The 19,897-nt window shown below is 41.7% G+C and overlaps 4 protein-coding genes across 4 annotated transcripts; 2 read left to right on the top strand and 2 right to left on the bottom strand.

The window, feature by feature from the left end:
• Positions 1 to 1,796: 1,796 nt before the first annotated feature.
• LOC6573669 (enhancer of split mbeta protein) lies at positions 1,797 to 2,826 on the bottom strand. The gene has a single exon (XM_001999699.4). The coding sequence runs from the start codon at positions 2,683 to 2,685 to the stop codon at positions 2,053 to 2,055; it is 633 nt and encodes a 210-aa protein (XP_001999735.1). The 5' UTR covers positions 2,686 to 2,826; the 3' UTR covers positions 1,797 to 2,052.
• Positions 2,827 to 8,390: 5,564 nt separating this feature from the next.
• On the top strand, positions 8,391 to 9,170 carry LOC6573670 (enhancer of split malpha protein). Its single transcript, XM_001999700.4, has one exon. It carries the CDS (start codon positions 8,480 to 8,482, stop codon positions 8,918 to 8,920), a length of 441 nt encoding a protein of 146 aa, XP_001999736.2. The 5' UTR covers positions 8,391 to 8,479; the 3' UTR covers positions 8,921 to 9,170.
• Positions 9,171 to 13,626: 4,456 nt separating this feature from the next.
• Positions 13,627 to 14,422, top strand: LOC6573672 (enhancer of split M1 protein). The gene is made up of 2 exons (XM_001999702.4): positions 13,627 to 14,014; positions 14,080 to 14,422. Exons 1-2 carry the CDS (start codon positions 13,801 to 13,803, stop codon positions 14,334 to 14,336), a joined length of 471 nt encoding a protein of 156 aa, XP_001999738.1. The 5' UTR covers positions 13,627 to 13,800; the 3' UTR covers positions 14,337 to 14,422.
• A 1,197-nt stretch (positions 14,423 to 15,619) lies between these two features.
• LOC6573673 (enhancer of split M2 protein) lies at positions 15,620 to 16,675 on the bottom strand. The gene has a single exon (XM_001999703.4). It carries the CDS (start codon positions 16,552 to 16,554, stop codon positions 15,856 to 15,858), a length of 699 nt encoding a protein of 232 aa, XP_001999739.2. The 5' UTR covers positions 16,555 to 16,675; the 3' UTR covers positions 15,620 to 15,855.
• Between the last annotated feature and the right edge of the window lie 3,222 nt (positions 16,676 to 19,897).

Genomic DNA, 19,897 nt, shown 5'->3' with positions numbered 1-19,897 from the left:
ATATGTATGTATACCGACCAATATATATTATTTGTCTGCGTCTTTAAGGCGCTTATGAACCGTTCAAGCCGCTCCAAATTAACTGTTAGTTATTGGCCCACTTCAAATAACATCATCAACATCATCATTGTCTGCTCCATATAATGAAGTCAATAGCGAAATACTTTATCAAGGTGTCTTTATTAGTTCATCAATAATTGCGAAATTTAGAGTTGCAATTGGGTTTGCAAATCTGTTTACCTCGAACGGGGCAAAGTCTGGGAAATTTAGTGCCTAGGCGCAGCTAGCTATAAAACACATTAAATAAATACAAATAAAAGTCCAATCAAGCTAACAAATTTTATTATAGATAAATATTATGTATTTTCGTCACCAATGATAATAAATAATCTGAAATACGTGTAAGCCAATGTTTAATTTGCTTTTCGAGAAAAGCCCCTTTTGTTAATATTCTCTACACATTTTTTTCTATTTTTCAACTCTATAAATCATATGAAATTTTTATTCATTATTATTCATTAAAATTAGTCATAGCAAAATTTATCATTAGATGAATTTTTGTTATCTAATAGTATCCTCTACATATATACTACTTAGACTGACTCTATTATTATTCTCATCTATGTCATTAAAGTATCATCATAAGCCTACTAATCTCTGACCGCACTTTTCGAAATCATCAGCCAAGGCGAGTTCTTTAATGATCCGCTTGCAATTTTCGTGTCTTCAAACTTGACCAAACAAAAACAAAAAGCTCATATATGTATATGCGTGTGTATGCGTGTGTATATGTGAGTGCGAGTGTGTGTCTTCTGCAGGTCGCTGTGCCAATGTTACGTGACTAATCACATTTGGCAAAGATTAACAGCAATCAGCATCTGTGGAGAGTAGCAGTCATCATCATAGTTGTCCACACCAGACACAAAAGCGTTCAATTCGAAGCTCCGTAACCAAACCGCACACTCGCATACCAATACACAAATATGTGTATATATGTATTGATATGGCCACTCATATACCGATACCAATACCAATACCGATACATAACAAAGTTTTAAGTGCTCGGTCCGGTCGCGGTCGCGGACCTTAATTTGCGATGTCTGCTGGTCTGCTCGTCTGTCCGTCCGTCCGTCCGTTCAGCTGGCGGCCCCGGCGCATGTGCCAAACGGTCAAGCGCAGTTAAAGCTGTCAAAGCTACAACAACAACAACAACAACAATGCGAACCATTGACAGCCGACTCGAGCGGTTCTCACACTCAAAAACTTGTAATAAATGACGTTTCCTAGAATTCAGTTGGTGTTCTCTATATATACAGACAGATATATAGATATCTCGATACATGTATGTATATACTTATAAAAGAAAAAAGTATGTTATTTTCGTATTTCGTTGCTCGCCGCTGGTTTTATTATTTAATTGCCATAGCAGCGCCGGCGCAAAAGCCCCGTCGGCTTAGCTGAATGAAGTCGGAATCAGAGAGCTGAGAACCGAGAACTGAGAGCTGAGAACGAACCGTCATTAAATGAGGCCAACTCTGGAGAGGCCCCGAGTGTGGGAAAATATTTAGCGACTTCCGGCTGCGGTTTTGATTTGGATTTCTATGGAGCTCATTATATGCCTGTCGCCTCCGGAAGGGCTTCATTGATGATTGTGCTTATCGTGCTGAGCAAAAGCAAACAACAACAACAACAAAGGCAAAACGTGACGCAGGCGCCTCTGATGAAATTCAATCACTTGCTGAAATTTGAGACTGACCAAATTGAAAAGAAATTTCGTTTTTTTCTGTTTTTTGTATCTTTATGAATATACAAATTTTTTTATTTTTTATTTTGATTTACTCTGGGTACACAATAAAAAATGTAGCGACACTCGTTAGCCATGTCGTCGGCTCTAGCTGAGTGGCTCGTAGATCAATTTTTCCCCCATCGGAGTGGAGCTGTCGGCGCACGGTTTTCAGTCCAGCGCGCCTGTGCGAACAGCTGTCCCAGGTGAGTGGGTGGGTGAGTGAGTTGTCAACGCCTTGTGCTTCAAGGCTGCCGCCTGCAATGCCTTCACCATGGACGCCACATGGGTCCAGTGCTGTTGGAGCTGGTGCTGGCCTCGCTGGGCGCTGGACTGCAACTGCCGCTGGCGCTGCCGCATTCCGAGGGCGGGGGCGTCACCAGAGCTGGAGATGGGCTGCTGCTGCTGCTGCTGCCGCTGCTTAGCTCATCGGCTGTCTGCAGTGGCACCGCCACTCCAATGGGCAGCGTGGGCACCACCACTTGCAAGTAGTTGAGCCGATGGCCTAGATGACTCATGAGCTGCGTGCCCAGATCCACGCTGACGCCGGGCACTGCGGCCAGGGTCTTGGACACCTCATTGGCTGCATGCACGTAGCCGGCACGAAAACTCTCTGCAATGCTCAGCTTGGAGTCGCCGGCGACGCTGGCGCTTGAGCTGCTGCTGCCCAGGCGCAGTTGCTTTTGGGCCCGCAACTTCTTCATGTGCTCCACGGTCAGCTCCAGGATGTCGGCCTTCTCCAGGCGCGTAATGTGCTCGCCCTCCTGCGTCAGGCACTCCACCATTATGTCTTTCAGCTCGTCCAGGCACTTGTTGATGCGCGCACGACGCTTCCGCTCCAGCATGGGCTTCATCACCTTACGATATTGATATGTCTTGGACATTTCCATTTCTAGCACCATGATGTCTACTATGGTTAACTCAACGATATCACGCGTAATCCACAGTTGGTCTTGAGTGTATTTATTATCTCTCTTTGAGTTCGCTCTGCGCTGCCTTCGTGTTGCATACGCCGCAAAGTCGTAGCTTTGAATGATTCAGCTCGCCGTCTGCGTCGTGCTTTTTATAGGCTCGGCCCTCGTTTCGTTTCGTTGCGACAGCGAGTGCGAGCGAGACGCGCATTTTGCCTCGTGCGCGACCCAACTTTTGAGTTCCTTTCTCCCTTGCGCCTGCTGCTTGCCGCTTGCCTCTTGCTGGCTTCTGTTTACGTATGCGCTGTGTGTGCGCTCAGTCAACGTCGCGCGCTCTTGCTCTCTCGCTCGCGCTCGCGCTCTCTCACCCTCCCATTTGCTTGTGTGCGATGGCAATAAAATGACTTGAGCTGCGGCTGCGCCTCTATCTTGCTGTATGCATGCGCCTGTATATGTGCATGAGTGAGTGAGTGTGTGTGTGTGTGCTGTTGTGTGAGTTGTGATTGTTATACCGTGGGAAACTGTTTCGCAGCCGATTTCCACGACGACGACGACGGCTGGCAGCCTGGCCTGACTTCTTCTGATTGTGCATGCTTGGGGTCTTTGCCTGTACGTCCGTCCGTCTGGTCCGGTCTGACGGCCCGCCTTAAGAGCTCTGACTGTGGCAGAGCGGCAGCCAAGCGAGCACATGCCTTCCATCCATAACAAGATGTTTGCATTTCAATTCATTTGTATGTGGCTGGGTATTTGGACTCGAGCTCAGAGCTCTCTGCTGTTGTTGTTGTTGCTGGTGCTGGTGCTGGTGCTGGTGGTTCGTCTTGGGTCTTGTCTTGGCTTCGGCTTGCCATGTGCCTTCGCCTTCGCCTTCACCCTTGCAGTAGCTTATGGCACGCTGATAATTGTGGAATCGTCATCGCGCAGCAGGCTGTTGCTGTTGTTGTTGTTGTTGCTTTGCTTTGTTTTTGTTTTTGTTGTATGTATTTTTTTTAACGCTTTATGGATCATTGATTGGGATCGTGGGCTTCGTGGGCCAAGCATTACGCTTTTCGTTTACATGATTATTCTTGATTGCCCATTGCGACGACCACTGCTCGGGCTTTGGGATCTGTTTGTTTGCGCGCTCTCTCTGTCTGTATGCGTGTGTGTGTATATATTTATTTTTTGTATTTCGAATTTTTTGACTTGGGTACGGCTTATGGCTCGGACTACTTCTACCATTTGTAGACAATTACCGGCTTGACTGGGCAAGAGGCAAAGCATTTTATGCGACGTGTGCGCGAAAGTCAGTTTCGAGTCGATGCTTTGCTGTTGTTGTTGTTGTTGCTATTGTTGTAGCGGTGGTTGTTGTTAGCACACGCTATAAATGTTGTTGTTATGGGCTATATGTGGCTGTATGTGGCTCGTGGGGTGTTTGAGGCTTTTGTCACGTCACGAGTGATTTGAACTTTTTAGCACATATTTATATTTAGCACGGCCTTAAACTGTGATTCATTCACAATTCTCAATCATGCTTTGTGTGTGTATGTGCGTGTGTACGTTTGTATCATGTCTCCAATTCAACTATTTATAGCAATCATTGGCACACAAAGCTCCAATTTCACAACACTTAATTAGAAGTGGCGAACCGACGAAATCACATTCAATATGACAACACAAGTGGCGCATCATCAGCGCCGAGCAACAGCAACAACAACAGCAGCAGCAGCAACAAACTGAAAATAAATAAATAAAAAAAAGAAAGAAAAAAACAAACAACAAACGGGGCACAAGACAAATTAAGTTGGCGTTTTGTGCGCATTTCAAATGAGCTACAGTTTACAAATGTTAACAGCCTCATCTTCATTTTGACCGTTGTGTTGTTGTTGTTGTTGTTGCAGTTGCGTTGGTCCGTTAAATGAGGCGCGAGCTCATCGCCGTCAAAAAGCTGCCTGCTCCGGAAATGGCTAATTGGACTGAGAGTGAGAAGTGTGTGATTGTTAGTGTTGTAAAACACGCATATGTATATGCACAAAAGCATAGGGGTGTCGTAATTGGGCTCGATTTCACGAGGGTTGCTTGCCTTGAGCGTCATTAAATCGAGTGAGAATTAGATCTGTCATGTGCTAGCCCAATAACATTCAATTCAAATGATATTCATGCTAAATAGCATGCTAAATAGAATCTAAATAGATTCAATAAATTGCAGTTGATTTCGTTTAATGCTAAGAAATCGCATAGAGGGTAAAGAAGCATTTTCATATCTTTAAAAAATTCTCAATTGAAGTTAATAATAATAAATAAACATTTGTATATTACATAGAAACTAAAAAGAAAAAATATACATAAAATAATACACAAAAAATAAAATAAAATAAAAAAATAAAATAAAATTGATAAATCTTTTACATTTATTTATTGAGAAATATTACAATAGGTTTATAGTTAATCCATGATAATGCGTATTATTTTAGCACAAAAATCAATTTGTTCATTAAATTTCATAAGAAATGTCAAAGTCTTAAATGACTTTTAGTATATTCAACATAAAATCTAAGAGAATATAGCGATAGCCAAGCTCTTAACTTATTGGAAACGTTAATTTTAATGTTCATAATTGTTTGAGATTACAATCAGCTAAATTACGAAAATGGATTCACAGCAGTAATTCTCATATGTATGTGCTATAAAAGTACCCCCATTTTTACCGTTCTAAAAATATATGTTACTCTACTTTTAATTATATTTTATTTATTTATAAATATGATTAAATAATCCCAATAGGCAACATGTGCTTTATTTCAATACTGCCCAGTCCAAAGGTCTAATTTGAATTCGTCATAACTCATACGCACCGTGAGCCAATGCAATTTTGCCATATGCCCAAGCGTAGCGCATTCCTCACAGTCGTTCAAAACCAACTTAAATACCCGCACCACACACCATACACCACATACTCGAACTCACACACACACACCAATTCTCGGCAAAAGCCCAACGAAGACCTCATTTCTCTCGCTTTGGTCGTTTTATTCAGCATTATTTCTGCTTTTTTTTTTTCATTTTTGTAAAACAATTTTTATTTTTTTATCGATGGCATACGCACGCGCGAATTTTAGTGCCCCCGCTGCGCCGGCGACCAACTTTGGGGCAACAACAACAACAGCCACGAGAGCGTGCACAGGCACAAGCACAGGCACAGGCCCAAGCCCAGAGACCAAGCCGGGCAGCAACAGCAACAACAACGACAACAAAAACAACTATAGCGTGTTGTTGAATTAATTTATATCCAACAGTGCGCTTTCAACTTTATTGCGCCGCGAAAAGCAGCCAGAGCCAGAGCCAGAGCCAGAGGCAGCAGCGTCAGCAATGTGTTCGCGTCGCCCCCTGGAGACCGGCCCGCACCGACAGCTCCATAACGCCGCCAGCAACCCACACAGAGACACAGGGGCAGCCCATCCATACCGACAAAAGGCACGGCGGCGCAGTGGGGGCATGCAATGGCACTCACAGATACTCGACAAGCCACACACACATGCGCAGTGCCAGACCGTGGGAAACAAACTCGTGCCAGTCGTTTCATTGCTGTCAAATAATATCTTGATGGGGATCAACTTGAAAAGATTGGTTGGGGCTGGCTCGTTGCCGCTGCCGTTGCCGTTGTTGTTGTTGCTGTTGCTGTAGTTATTGTTGTTGTTGCTGTTGCTGTTTGGCGAGTCGCTGCTGGCCGCTGTTTAGGATGCGGTCGATGCTTTTGTTTTTTTTTCTTTTTAGGTCTCTTTTTAGTCTTTTTAATACTTTACACATTTGTTCGTCGTACCCCAACCGTTGAGTATCTTACGTGTGTGTGTAGTTATAGCCATGGTCGTAGCTCAGCTTGGAAACCAGTTTGCCATCCGCCAAAGCGAGGCTGAGGCTGAGACTGAGGCTGACTCTTTGGCTGCTGCGTCAGCGTCTGCGGCTGCGGCTGCTGTAGATGCCAGCACATACTCGCTAAGATCACATAAAAGACCCGGCACGCCCAACCAAGCCGCCCCGACCCACCGCCTGACCCGGCGCAAGCGGCCACAACTTTCGGTCAGCTCATTCGTGAATGGCTGCTGTGGCTCGCTTTTATGATGCACTGTTTGCGCTCACACACACACACACACACACGCACACACACAGACACTCATGCGAGCACTTGGCACGTTGCCCATTATCTTCAGACCGCTGGAGGCTTAAGTTGCTCAAGTGCACATATCATATTACCACAGGGCCTGGGACAAGACGCAACCGCCAACTGCACCCCCAAGAGCTGGGGCTGCCAATCCCCCTTGGAGGCGCAATTGACACATGCAGGCGCTCCAGCTCTCAACTCTTCTCCGTGATAAACAATGTCAGCATGTCTTAAAGGCATTTCACACATACACACACTCACACGCACTCGATCCATTAGCTGCGACGCTAGCATAAACAGAGACCCCTTTCAATCACCCCCCTGGCTGCTATCTAATGTCATTAAAAAATGAAAAAGTATCTCAAAGATATGCGCCTATTGCAACATTAATCCCAACAGCAATAGTCAGCGTGCTTCACACACACTTCTCCCCCACACTTCACTCACCCCTGCTTCGAGTACATCGCCAAGGAAAATAAAAATTAATTAAAATATCTATATGAACTCACAGGGGAGCGTCAGCGTCAAATAGGGGCGCATTTATATTAAAATCGAAGACAAGTGGCAGCCACATTTATTGCCGCAGGGTTCGAGTTCAAGTTCGAGTTGCAGCACAAACAAAATCCGTGTGGGAAAGTTCAAAATCGAAAATCGAAAACAAGTGATTTGAAATGCCCATACAAATAAAGCAGAACCGCAGGACGAATGTTGTGGCAATGCGTGGGAATGCGGGATTTAGTGTTTTTTTTTTTTTTTTTTGTATATTCCCTTTCCACTTGGGCACAGATATACCCTAAGGTATACAGCCTTTATGTTGATTGCCCATTAGGACAACAATTTGCACTCCTTTTAACCGTATGATGATCCCATGCACAAATATTGGGCCTCGTCTTCTGTGTCCTGGCTTCCTTCGAGTCGTGAGAAATTTTACGAAGGAACACCTGCCTGTTGTTATTCGTTTTGAAGCCAAAGCCACTTGAATACATTTCCTTCCAAATTTTTAGGGTACCAAAAAATTGTTTCCCACACTTCGTATGGCAGAACAGTTGCACTTTTTCTTCCCCTCTCTCTCTCTGTCTCCCCCTATCCCTATCGATCTCTCTTTCTCTCTCTCTTGCTGTCCTTTTGTGAATCGGGGGTACATTTACGTTTCCTTAGCGAGTCCCGCGACTCTCGACTTCCTACACACACTGGAAAACAGGCTCGACTACCTGCGCTGCCCTTACCGGAGCCTCGGCTTCAAATTTCAGGTTCAGGTTCTCGCTCGCTCGCTCGCTCACCAGCTAACCGGCTAACCTGCTAACCATCTTATCTCTCTCGCCACGGTCGTTTTCAATGAGGGTGAGGTGCGTACCACGTACGCGTGTCTGTCAGAGGGTCTTTCAGCGTTTCCTTAACTGTGTGTCTTTCTCTCTCTCCCTCTCTCTCTCTCTTGTGCGCTCTCTCCCCTCGTCTGCGGCCACAGGAAATGCATTTTGTTTGGCTGCGCTGCCGCTGAGTGCGGTGCGGTGCAGAGCGGAGCGGAGTGTTCAGACAGCTATAAAAGCGGTTGCCTTTCGGTTGGGAAATCATTCTGACATCGTCAGCGTTTCAAGCAACACACACAAACAGCACAAGAAACCTATTCGCTTTTCCATTTCAAATTAAAAAATGTGCCAACAAGTCAGCAGCAACGACAACAACAACAACAAAATGAAGACCAGCTACAGCCTTAAGCAGGTCTTGAAGACGTTCTTCAAGAAGCAGCAGAAGCAACGACAACAACAACAGCGCCGCCAGAACTCACTTGAATCACTCGAATCAGTGGACAATCTGCGCAACGCCGAGGTCGAGGAGGTCTACTATGCCGAAATCGATGAGAATGCCGCCAACGAGAAGCTGGCCCAGCTGGTGCAGGAGCAGGAGCTCGACAGCGAGGAGGACATCTATGTGCCCGTACGCTTTGCTCGCACCGAGGCCGGCACCTTCTTCTGGACGACCAATCTGCAGCCAGTTGCCAGCGTCGATGCCGATCTGCTGCAGCCCGCTTACTGCTACTCCAGCCAACAGCATCCGTTCATGCAGTACCAGGACCGTTGGGCCCAGGCTTAAGACTCGACAGCCCACGTCCCGGCCTCAATTATCAACAAGCTTTAAATGCATGCAACATTGTGATAGCAACATCAGCAGCGGCAGCAGCAGCAGCGGCAGCATCGTACTTAATCTTAACTCAAACTCAGCGATCCCAGCGCTTCCATTAGTTCTTAAGACATTGTGATAGAAAATGACAGCTTTAACACAGAGATGATGAAAACAAGAAAAGATATTTTACAAAATACAAGAAAAGATATAAAAACTGAAATTACATTTGGTTTCTAATTGGTTTCGGGTTTTGGATTTTGGGTTTGGCATTTCAGTTTTACGATCCAAACAGATCTTCAACATATTTTATGCACATCGCTCATATATCTCGAGCAGTGTTATGACGTCTGGCATTCCGCGCAATTGAGTAGCTGCCTCAACATGTTTACGATATGAGATTCTGCCTATGCTCCGCTCGTAAAATATGTTTCGCTCCTCTACGTGACAGATAAAAGACGCATGTGTTTATACTTTTGGATGCGACACATTCTTTCTAGATCATTTTCGAAACAATTTGTTGTTGACTTCAACGATATGTGGCGCCATACGAGTTATAGATTGAATTGGAGTTCTTATTTTGAAAGGTTTTTCCGATTTATTTTTTCGGCAATGCATTTGAAAATGTAGCTGAAATTGATTAAAAGTAAACAACAGAGGCAATGAAAGTCAAGGCAGTTATTCTAAAAATGGAAGTATGCTGGGGTTTTAAACTAGATCAAATATGGGATTATCTTAAAACAAAATGCAATTCTGATATGTGGAAATATTTAGAATGGAATAGAGGGTGAAGTACAAGAAAATTTATTTATTATTTAATTAATAAAATTATTAAAAATTGTAAACGTACATACATGTCAAAGGCAATTCTAGGTAAAATATTTCAAGTATTTTATTATAATATAAGGGCTTTGATTGTTATAATGCTCTATTAGATATTTATGTTATAAAAATTTATTTGATAATTTTTTATTACACTGAACTCATTCAAAATGGGAAAACAGGGTAAAATGTGTTATTTTCTTTTCGATTTTAGTTTAAAGTAATATTTAGATATTTTTATTAAAGAAGTCTTTTTCCTACCTTTAGTGACAACTAATAATAATGAGTAATTATTACTTTATAAAATTGGCTTTGAAATCGTGACCGATTCCTGTATGTTTATTATATAATATCAAACGACAAATAAAAATTCCATTAACACTAATCATAGCTAGTAAATTGAAAGATCATTATCTGCCTCTTTCTCTCTCTCCTCTCTCTCTCTCTCTCATTCTCTGCTTTTGTATGTTTCTCTCCGAGTTCATGAACTTTCAATGAGATGTAGATCCAAGAAAATTCACTCAAGTATACTTTTCTTCCACTCTGTTATAAGTCGACCTTGCCTTGGACAACCTTTGCAGAGTGTGTGCACATTTTATGGCTTGCATTCCATTGGGCTATTGGCTGGTTTGGCTGGCAGCCAATATGAAATGTTCCCACTCCGGCTGCAGTGTCATCATATTATTGCAGTTGTCACTTGCCTTGGCTAAGGCCACCGCCACCTGTGTGCCCAAATATGGCGATGGTGTGCATAACTTCACGGCAATTGCTTGCACGGGCTTGTCGCCGCGTGTCGTACAACTTATTTATGTGCTTTTCTAGAAAGAAGAAAAGAGTCAGTCGACAGGAGAAGGAACTGTAGCTGCTGCTGGTGCTGGTGCTTGTTGTGCTAAGGAAAAACCCATATCAAAAGCCACAATTAAAATGCAACATGTAGACGTCAACACCTTCCAGTCACGGGCCAGTCACAGTCGCGGCAGACACGCAAGACTCACATGCCAAGGCGTTTCGAGGCGGACGTTGAAATTGGGCATAAAAACAGTACCGCAAAAGATAATCGTTCTCATACACTCCCATCTCTTTCCCTCTCTGTCTCTCTATCTCTGTCGCTCTATCAATCACTAACGCATTTCTCCTACACTAAAAATGCAAATTGCTGTCACACAAGAAAAATAAAAAAAAAAGTGGAAAAATTGAAAAAGAATCGGGGAATTGAATAAAATTCTGGTAGCGCCGTGACGTAAATTAAGTAGCTATATAAGTTTCTGTTAAATTGGCTGCGACAGCGCATAATTAATTTCGTATGCACGGCGGCAATGAATTGGAAGAAAGAACCATCATGGAATGCCGTTGCTGATGTTGATAATGCTTACGATGATTGCCACTGCTGCGATTGGGATCTCTGCTGCCCGGCTGGCTACCTCTATTCATTTGCATTTACAAGCGAACGCTACATGGACCCACTAGTCTGTGTGTTGGTGTCGTATGCGCCGCTCTGTCTTGGCGAGTGGCGAGTGGAGTACGCTTGGCAGGCCTGGCACACGGGCACGGGCACGGGCACGGGCACAGGTGTACGGAGCCTGCCGAACTGCTGGGGTTTAATGTACGCCTCTGTGCCCAATTCTCAGCGACAACTCAGCGGCGGCCTTCGTGTGCGTGACCGGCATGCGCTTAGCGGTCATTGATTGGCCAACACCAACAGCAGCAACAACCGCCACAACAGCAACAACAACAACAACAATAGCAACCGCAGCGGCAGTTAAAACATTGTTGGCCAGTTCTTTGGCCATGTCTATGCTCGACGAGCTGACTCTTGGCTAAGGGCGCCGCGAGCAACAAGTGTGTGAACACATTAAGCGGTGCTTAGCCGACACAGAGTCATTATTGTTGTTGTTGTCGTCGTAGTTGTTGTTGTTGCCTAAGCACTTTGTGTGTGGCGATTGCTGCCACAAATTAGCCCGCTGCAATGTTACCATTAAATTGATGAGGGACAATGTGGGCAGCCGGAATACACAAAATGTAGGCACATAAAGATCTAAGTGCTGAGACACAAGTTCGTTACCCGAATAAAGATGCATGCATGTAATATAAAAACAAAATATTATTATATTATATTAATAATATTTTTAAAATAATACCAATAATAATTATCATTATTAATATAAGCTTGAATACATTTAAAAATATATACATCATATGTATTATTTTCGTAAAATTTGTTTTAATTTTAATTTATTTATAATTATTATTAATGTATATTAATTGTAATTATAATACACCATTTCTGTTTTCATTATATATTATTTTCATTACATATTATATAATTACATTAAATTAAAACCAAATTTGTTATTCATAAATTTTAAGTCAACTTCTTTTTATGTTATGAATACATATTTAATATATTTTGTATAATGTATACTAGGTCAGAAATAAATGTAAAAATAATTCTGATATATATCTTTTAAATTTTATGCATATAAATATAATGAAAATGCATTAAATAAAATAAAATCTTTATAACAGCACAAAATAATTTAAAATTATAACTCTATCTGAAAACTATCTATCTATATATAAAATTACATCTATCTATAACTATCTGAAAACTCCAAATCACTAAAGCACTATAAAGAAACCTTTGGAAGCTACGTTGATAATCAATATTTAATCCCCAAAATTTTTACAAAATAGTTTGATTGTTAAGGACTACATTGCAAATTAAATTTGATCCTTCACAGCTGCTGAATTTTTTAAAGCATACTTTCGTGCTCACTGTTTGATCACTTCGGATTTCAAGCACGTCGCAGATTTATTGATAAATTGTCCAGAGATTTTTATAGGTAATTTTTATACATAGGTAATCTGTAAAGAAACAACTCTAAAACTAGGCAAAGATTTTAATTGAGCACGCCTTGTGAGTTTAGATCTCGATTTTATAGGCGAGCGCTGTCAAACGGGTTCAAATAAAAAACCTCAAGATTTATTGGCGATTGGTCATGGCTTGTGCGTAACCTTGACAAGTCGACTCTGCTGAGCCGCAATTAAATGGCAAAGCCGCTCAAATAAATTCCAATACATTTCCGCATCATGCAGTAACTCCTGATGTTTACGGACTGTGCTACATTTAATGACTTTTGATTCCAGAGATCCGATTCTTCGAAATTCCCTCTATGGGTCAAGGAATTGAACTATGTTTTTCTTATTATGAATGCATAAATCTCTGTCGATTTTTTTTTAATAAGTATATGTTTATTTTCCCATTAACTAAAAGTTTACCAAACAAATTCAATGGAAGTATTTTAAAACATTTTATTTCTGATATTCCACTGAATATATGTAACTATATCTATTCCGAATAAAATGAGTTTTGTTTACGTAAATAAGACAGACTCCCAAGTTGGGGAATTGGTAAACAAACGCTCGCTGATGACATCGCATATATTTTGCTCACAACATTCATTCGATGTATTTATGGCAAATGATTCTCCGAAGTTATCGCAAAAAAGAAAACAAAAAAACAATAAGAAAATGTTGTTCAGATGTGATAAACAAGATACCAACTGACAAGAGAACAATATAGATGTTGATTCTCGGTGATTGCCGATCGATTGATGGCTAATGGCTGTTGGCATCAGGCAGACAGGCCCGTCAATTAGAGCATAACAAACGACGGGTATTACTCACCTCGGCCATGGTACGGGCCAGAACGTTGTAGACCGAAAATAAACACATTGCATGTCGCATTTTGAGATAGGCATTCGCCTTATCAGTCCACAACTGATAAGATGGCCCGAGTTGCCGCTGAAGTGGCGGCAATAGATGTGTATAAATATATATAAATCAATGAGTTTCCAAACAGTAACAGCAATTGTAAGCAATAGCTAACAGAAAGCACACGTAGTCCACGCAACCAAAACCAAAACCAACAAAGGAAAACCTAGCGAAAAGAAAATAAATATTCATTTATACAAACATACATAAATATTTACAACACACGTTCGCAAGAAAAACAAATAAAAGTTCGCTCAATGAATTCGCAAGTTTTGTCGCTCTGCTGCTGCCTGGCTCTCATCGCCGGCATAGCTGCCACATCGGTGTCCACCAACGAGACGGACTGCCCGCAAATGTGCCCGGCCATCTACCAGCCGGTGTGCGGAACGGATGGCTTCAACCTCAAGGAGTTCGCCAGCTTGTGCAACCTGAAGGCCAGCAACTGTCGCCGTGCACGCAATGCCCAGACGGGTAAGTCGATAATGGCTCGATAATCAATTGTTGCCGTTCCATATTTCTAACGGTTCATTGTTTAGTCTACGCTGCCACTGACATGGCCTGGTGCACCTCCAAGAAGGTGGAGAATCTGGCCCAGCAACTGAATATCAAACTGGACAGCGCTGGCTGCCTCAAGCCCTGCCCCATGATCTACAAGCCTCTGTGCGTGACGAACGGCGAGTATCGCGGCCTCGTGTCCAACGACTGCTCCTTGGAGATCTTCAACTGCGCCCTAATGGCAGCTGGCGTCAATACCGCTAAGCTTCTCCGCATTCTTCAGGCCGAGACTTGCTGAACTTTTTAAAAACAGGAACATATGTCCTTTACTCACACAATTGATTTCTAATTAGAAATATATATAAACTGACTAACGGAAAATAATTTGAGTCGCATATTTATTAGGCTAATACTGGGGTACCACAACTAATATATTAAATAAACAAAAACAAAAACAAAAAACAAAAAAAACAAAAACAAAATAAAATAAAATAAGATTAAATACTATACCTTATCTAATCACGAAAAATCCATAGCTTAAGCCTTTTATGGATTTTTATAAATTTATATGTTTGCCTGCCAGTTTTCATTAACAATATGGCAATTATCATACAAAAATAGAGCTTTTAATCTAAATAGTTTTCTCATTTTAAAGTTGTTAGATGATTGCTCATATTTGAAATTGATAGCTTAATTATAAATAACTCATGTGTTCATCTCTAGAAGTTTCTATATCAAGAATGGGAGAAATTTAATATTGACTTTTCTTTACTTTTAGTTAGCTTTAATATCAGCTCTAACTTGTAAATAACAATTTTTTTTTAATTTTGAATTTGTAAACAACTTTGAACTTAATAATAGGAGAAATATTTCATAATCTCAGATTAGTAATGTGTTAGTCAATTGGTCGTGAGCTGTTTAATACAAAGTTATATTGGGAAATTTTCTTTTATTAAACATTGAATTTAAAATTTATTAAGAATTCAAAAAATGTTTTTAAATCTGCTTTGTATGCATATTTATTGATATAGATTTATTATTATGCAAAAAAAAAATACAAAAAAAAAAATAATAATAATAATAATAATAAAAAAAAAAGTACAAATATTTTTCAAAGCATGAAATGAAAAATAAATAAAAAATTTTTTAAATAATAATTTTTGCATAATAAAATAATTTGCATATTTTTGCTAATAAAATATTTTTTGAATTATATAAATTTTTGGTATATGCATTTATGGTAAACAAATTTTCATATTTTAAATTTCGTTTTAATTTAAAATGAACTGCATAAATTCAGGATTTTCTATAGTTCATATATACTATTCCAAATAAAATCAAAACAATAATTTCCGTAGCTGCCACATTTTGCAATTGAAATATTTCAATAAAATTATACTTTACAATATATGCAAAAATAAAATCAAGATTTTACATATTTCCCACAAATTATTCAATATGTGCAAAAAATTCATTTTTTTCATAGTTTGCATATTTTTGCTATTGAGATAAAAAATACAAATAGAGATATATTTTGATGTCAAGAGTTTTTTTGGCATTAGCACAGATCCACATTTCGCATAGTTTTCCATAGTTTTTCATTTATTTGCAAATTGATATCACATTGACAAAGTAAATATTGCGTAAGAAAATAAATAATTGTGTGAACAAGTAACTAATAAGAGTTTGGGCTGCCCAATGCTGGAACTCGACTGTCGAGGGTCGAAGGTCGAGGTGCAGTCACGAGCTGCCCAAATTGAGATCTGTTATGGGGAACACATTTGGAGTCTGCCTGGGGGCGGTGGCGGTGGCGGTGGCTAGCAAAGCGTGCCGGGCAATTGGCTAAAGCTTTGGCAGAGCCAGGCGTGCAGCAGGTCGTCGTCGACGCGCTCCTGTGTGTTGGCCCAGAAGAAGGTGCCGTTGTCGGTGCTAATGTACTGCAGCGGCAGTGGCAGATCCCACAGTGTGGCTGCGGGCGTCACACTAGATGTGTGTGTGGGCGTGGGCGTGGGCGTGGACACTGCGCTGACATTTAAACTGTGGGCTGTGCGGTCGCTGATGTTGCTGCTGTGATGCGTGTGCTGACAGTTGCGTCCATGGTGGCAGGCGTTGCAGCTTTGTGCGGTGGCCTTCTCCACGTAGACGCTGCTGATCAGCGTGGGCGTGTTGGGCGGTGGTGGCGTCTGTGTCAGCTCCTCGTGCACCTGCTGCAAAGACAGTTCGGCGAACTTGCTGATAGACTCATCGGGCGTTGTTTTGCTGCTGTCGCTGTTGTCCGCCTGTAGCGGCTCCAACTGTGGCAGCAGCTGCGTATTATTGAGATCCACATTGTTGGGATGCGGCTGGCAGCTGGGCCTGCCCTTGCCGCCCACTGTCAACAGGCGTCGCAGTGGCTGCCACACTTTGCGCATGCGCCTCCCCGCCTTCGGCGCCGCTAAAGCTGCTGTTGCTGCTGCCGCTGTGCTGCTGTTGCTGTTGCTGTTGCCGGCTGTCAGGTTCTTCGTATCCAGATACATGGCGTTAGCTTTTGTGTAAGCTCTGCTCGACTCGTTCAGGTTGTGAGGTTCTGTTCAGCAGCGAGTCGTTGCGTGTGCGCACCTCGCGAGAGTCGTTCGTTTTCTGATGCTGCTGCGCCAGCCGGCGCTCATATTTATATATGAGGCGCAGCCGCAGCGCTGCCAATGGCCAGTCAAGAGTGAAATCGTATGCCGGCTGATCTTACGAGCCCAGGCCAAGCACCGAGCACCGTACGAAATTTGAGTGCACTCTTATGCACACACACACACACACGCTACACATACTAATGCAGACACTTCTCATCGATGACAATGAGGGAGAGGGAGCTGCTTTTTATGTGCGCGTATTTCCCAAATAAATTCCAACAGGAATCCACAAGCTTGTGTGTACTTTTCCCATGCACGTACAATCGACAAGGGCCGCTTGATGAGTTTTGGCTGCAGGTAGATGAAGACGATGCCGTTTGCACAGTGGTGCCAGAGTTGTTGTCTGTGAAGCAACTGATTGGATAACAATTGAGAATGCTTTAAAACCATAAATACTGCCCAATAAGTATATTCGAATACAATAAGTATATTTATGCAAATTGATTATAGAGATTAGTATGAATATGATGAGAACATTTGAGAAAACTGTTAACTAGGCGTGCTCCGATGCCAACTCCCTGCTAATCGCCTTAAAGTATTAAAAATGTTTAGTTAATGTGCAGAAATATTTATTGCCCACTAAAATGATGATCATAAAAATGTAAATATTGGCATAAGCTTATAAAGAGGCTGTAAAATGTTTGCCTCTTACTTTTGCTAATAAGGGAAAGGGGAAATATAATGAAGAATAAATAAACTAACTAATGCATTTATTGGTTGAAAACATGTTTTGATTCGTAATAATTAGTGCTATCGAACATAAAATAAATCAGATATACAATACATTCGAAATATTGTATAAATATTATTTTTTTTTTTTTAATATTATATTATTATTTATATTTTTTCTTTTTATTATTATTATTGTTCTTAAACAAATTTACTATATTAGAAATATTTTGTTCATATTTCTTAGGTTTATATAATATATTAAATTTTAATTTTATTTGTAAAATTTTTGAAATAAATTTCAACTAGATTTTGAAAATTTCCCGTTTTATTGCTCACATGCACTTAATGGCGTGCAGCAAATTGCTTTGGCACCACTGTGCACTGCCTGTTCCGTCATTTATGCACGACTGACTTTGTTTTCACATTCACACGGTACCCGAAGCCGCAGCCGCTGCCAGAGCCAGAGCCAGACTCAGAGCCAGAGCCAGGGCCCAGTAGTTGTTGCTGGTTTACTGCTGCTTGTCCAGCTGAAGCCGCTTGGGCGCAGTGACGTAGGCATTTCGATGGATCTGCGCGCACTGGGGGCTGCAGCTGCACCTGTTCCATTGTGGCCCCTGTAAACTAAGACGCTGTGCATTTCCGTCCTGGCGCAGGCGGCGCACCGTTGCGAGTGTGGGAAAGGGCTTATAAGAATTTCACTTGGGTTGTTCGGGTTTTTGGGTTTTCGGGCACTATTGTTGTTGTTGCTGTTATTTTTGTTTCCTTTCTTGTGATTTTTTGGTGTTTTGTTGTTGCTGTTGCCGTTGCTGTTGCTGTTGCTGTTTATGTTGTTGTTGGGAGCAGCTGTTATTGCTACTTGTTCGCCTGTTTGTTGTCATTTATAATCAAGGCTCCGAGCCCCGGCGCTGATAAGTTCATTTTACGTTCGTCGATCCTAGCCAAGGGGATTATGACATGTTGTTCACACGCTCCACACAAAGGCAGATCTAATGAGGCCGTGACCTGATTTCACATACAGACATACGGACAGACAGACATACGGACAGAGAGGCAGACAGCAGTCCTTTAGCTCTTTCCCACACAACGGCTAGTCTCGACAAACTAGTCGGCCCAGTCCGATCGCAAACAGAGCCTGGCCAGCTGCCTGGCTGCCTGGCCGGGGGCCGAATGCAACAAACTCGTGCCAATCGCGTGTACACCGCACGCCTGCAGCTTGTGAGCCACCGTCTCCATCGCTTTGGCCGCCATTAATCTTGAACTCGACGCTGGCGACGACGACGACGATGGCATCGTTGCCCCGCACATTTGCCCCCAATCAGCGCCTAGCTTTGAACTGCACGTTTGCTAAATTGAAAGCGACTTTAACTCCAGCTCCAACTCCAACTCCGACTATGGCTATGACTGCAACTACAACTACAACAGCAACTAAGATGCTGCCAGCTTCAATTCCAACTGCACCTCCGAACGAGCTGCGCATGCGCCTGCCTTAACGCCTTATTGCTGGTTGGGAGCGTCGAACGCCAAGCTGCTGTCTTTGCTATACACTTACTTTGGCCATAACACTTCCCCATGAATTAATTTAATTTGCCCAACAGAAATACATTTAAATTAAACGACTGAAAGCGAAACTAATGGAAATATATTAATTTAAAATAATAAAACAATATCTACAATATCCTCATGTAGATTATATGGAAGTTTAAGGCAATTTTACTCCTAATTCGTTGTGGCTTGTCAATGCTTTTCTTTCTCAAAAATTTCAATTTGACTAAAAGCTTTCTGGCGAAAATTAATATCACCTAAAATTATATAGAATAGTTTGTAAATAGTATTGTAAATGATGTTATGTAAGTTAAGTTTCTAGAAAGAAAATAGATAACGATTTTCAGTTAATTTATACTCCTCGCTCTATGTAGGACTGATAAGACAGCTTTCTTAGAATTTATAATCAATTTTTTTCAAGGAATGGTACTTAGCTATAAAAACAATAGTTAGAAACTTTTGCGAGCTATAGAGGGAATATTACTGAGATATAAATTTACTAATTGGAACAGCCAACTAATGTTGTGATGTTATGTTAACTAAAAGATGTTACTTAACTGATGTCCACTAATTTGGGCAGAGTATTTTGACTTCGATTTAAGGTTGCTGCAATTTCTGCTTCTTTTTTAGCCACAAGCATCCATTTGGCTTTTGGCTTTTGGTTCACACGGCAGGCGACCAAACGGGCAGTGAGGCAGCGAGGCAACGAGTTTTGCGCAAAAGTTGGCGCAGAGCTTAAAAAAATATATATATACATGTGTGTATATATATGACAAGCAATTAGTGTGCATTGAGGTTAGTTGGAAATGGTTTTTGGCTGTGGCTTGTGGCTGCTGTGATTCGCTGTTGCTGTCCGAGTGCATGTATATGTGTATTTGTGTGTGTGTGTGTGTGTGTGTACAGTTGTATATCTGTGCTTTTGCATGCGCCTTGCGATTGGATGCAACTGCGTTACTCATACGACACGTGTGACAAACAAAGT

This window comes from Drosophila mojavensis, unplaced genomic scaffold (assembly GCF_018153725.1).
Source record: "Drosophila mojavensis isolate 15081-1352.22 unplaced genomic scaffold, ASM1815372v1 contig_16, whole genome shotgun sequence".
Classification (NCBI taxonomy): Eukaryota; Metazoa; Arthropoda; class Insecta; order Diptera; family Drosophilidae; genus Drosophila; species Drosophila mojavensis.
The sequence above is the reverse complement of the archived record's forward strand: the minus strand, read 5'-3'. Positions and strand labels throughout refer to the sequence as shown.

What these genes read in the sequence shown, in the direction of transcription:
- LOC6573669 (XM_001999699.4), bottom strand. Translation starts at nt 2,685, where the DNA reads ATGGTGCTAGAAATGGAAATGTCCAAGACATATCAATATCGTAAGGTG.
- LOC6573670 (XM_001999700.4), top strand. Translation starts at nt 8,480, where the DNA reads ATGTGCCAACAAGTCAGCAGCAACGACAACAACAACAACAAAATGAAG.
- LOC6573672 (XM_001999702.4), top strand. Translation starts at nt 13,801, where the DNA reads ATGAATTCGCAAGTTTTGTCGCTCTGCTGCTGCCTGGCTCTCATCGCC. An exon ending in TGCACGCAATGCCCAGACGG is followed by an intron (nt 14,015 to 14,079) that starts GTAAGTCGATAA and finishes TTCATTGTTTAG; the next exon opens with TCTACGCTGCCACTGACATG.
- LOC6573673 (XM_001999703.4), bottom strand. Translation starts at nt 16,554, where the DNA reads ATGTATCTGGATACGAAGAACCTGACAGCCGGCAACAGCAACAGCAAC.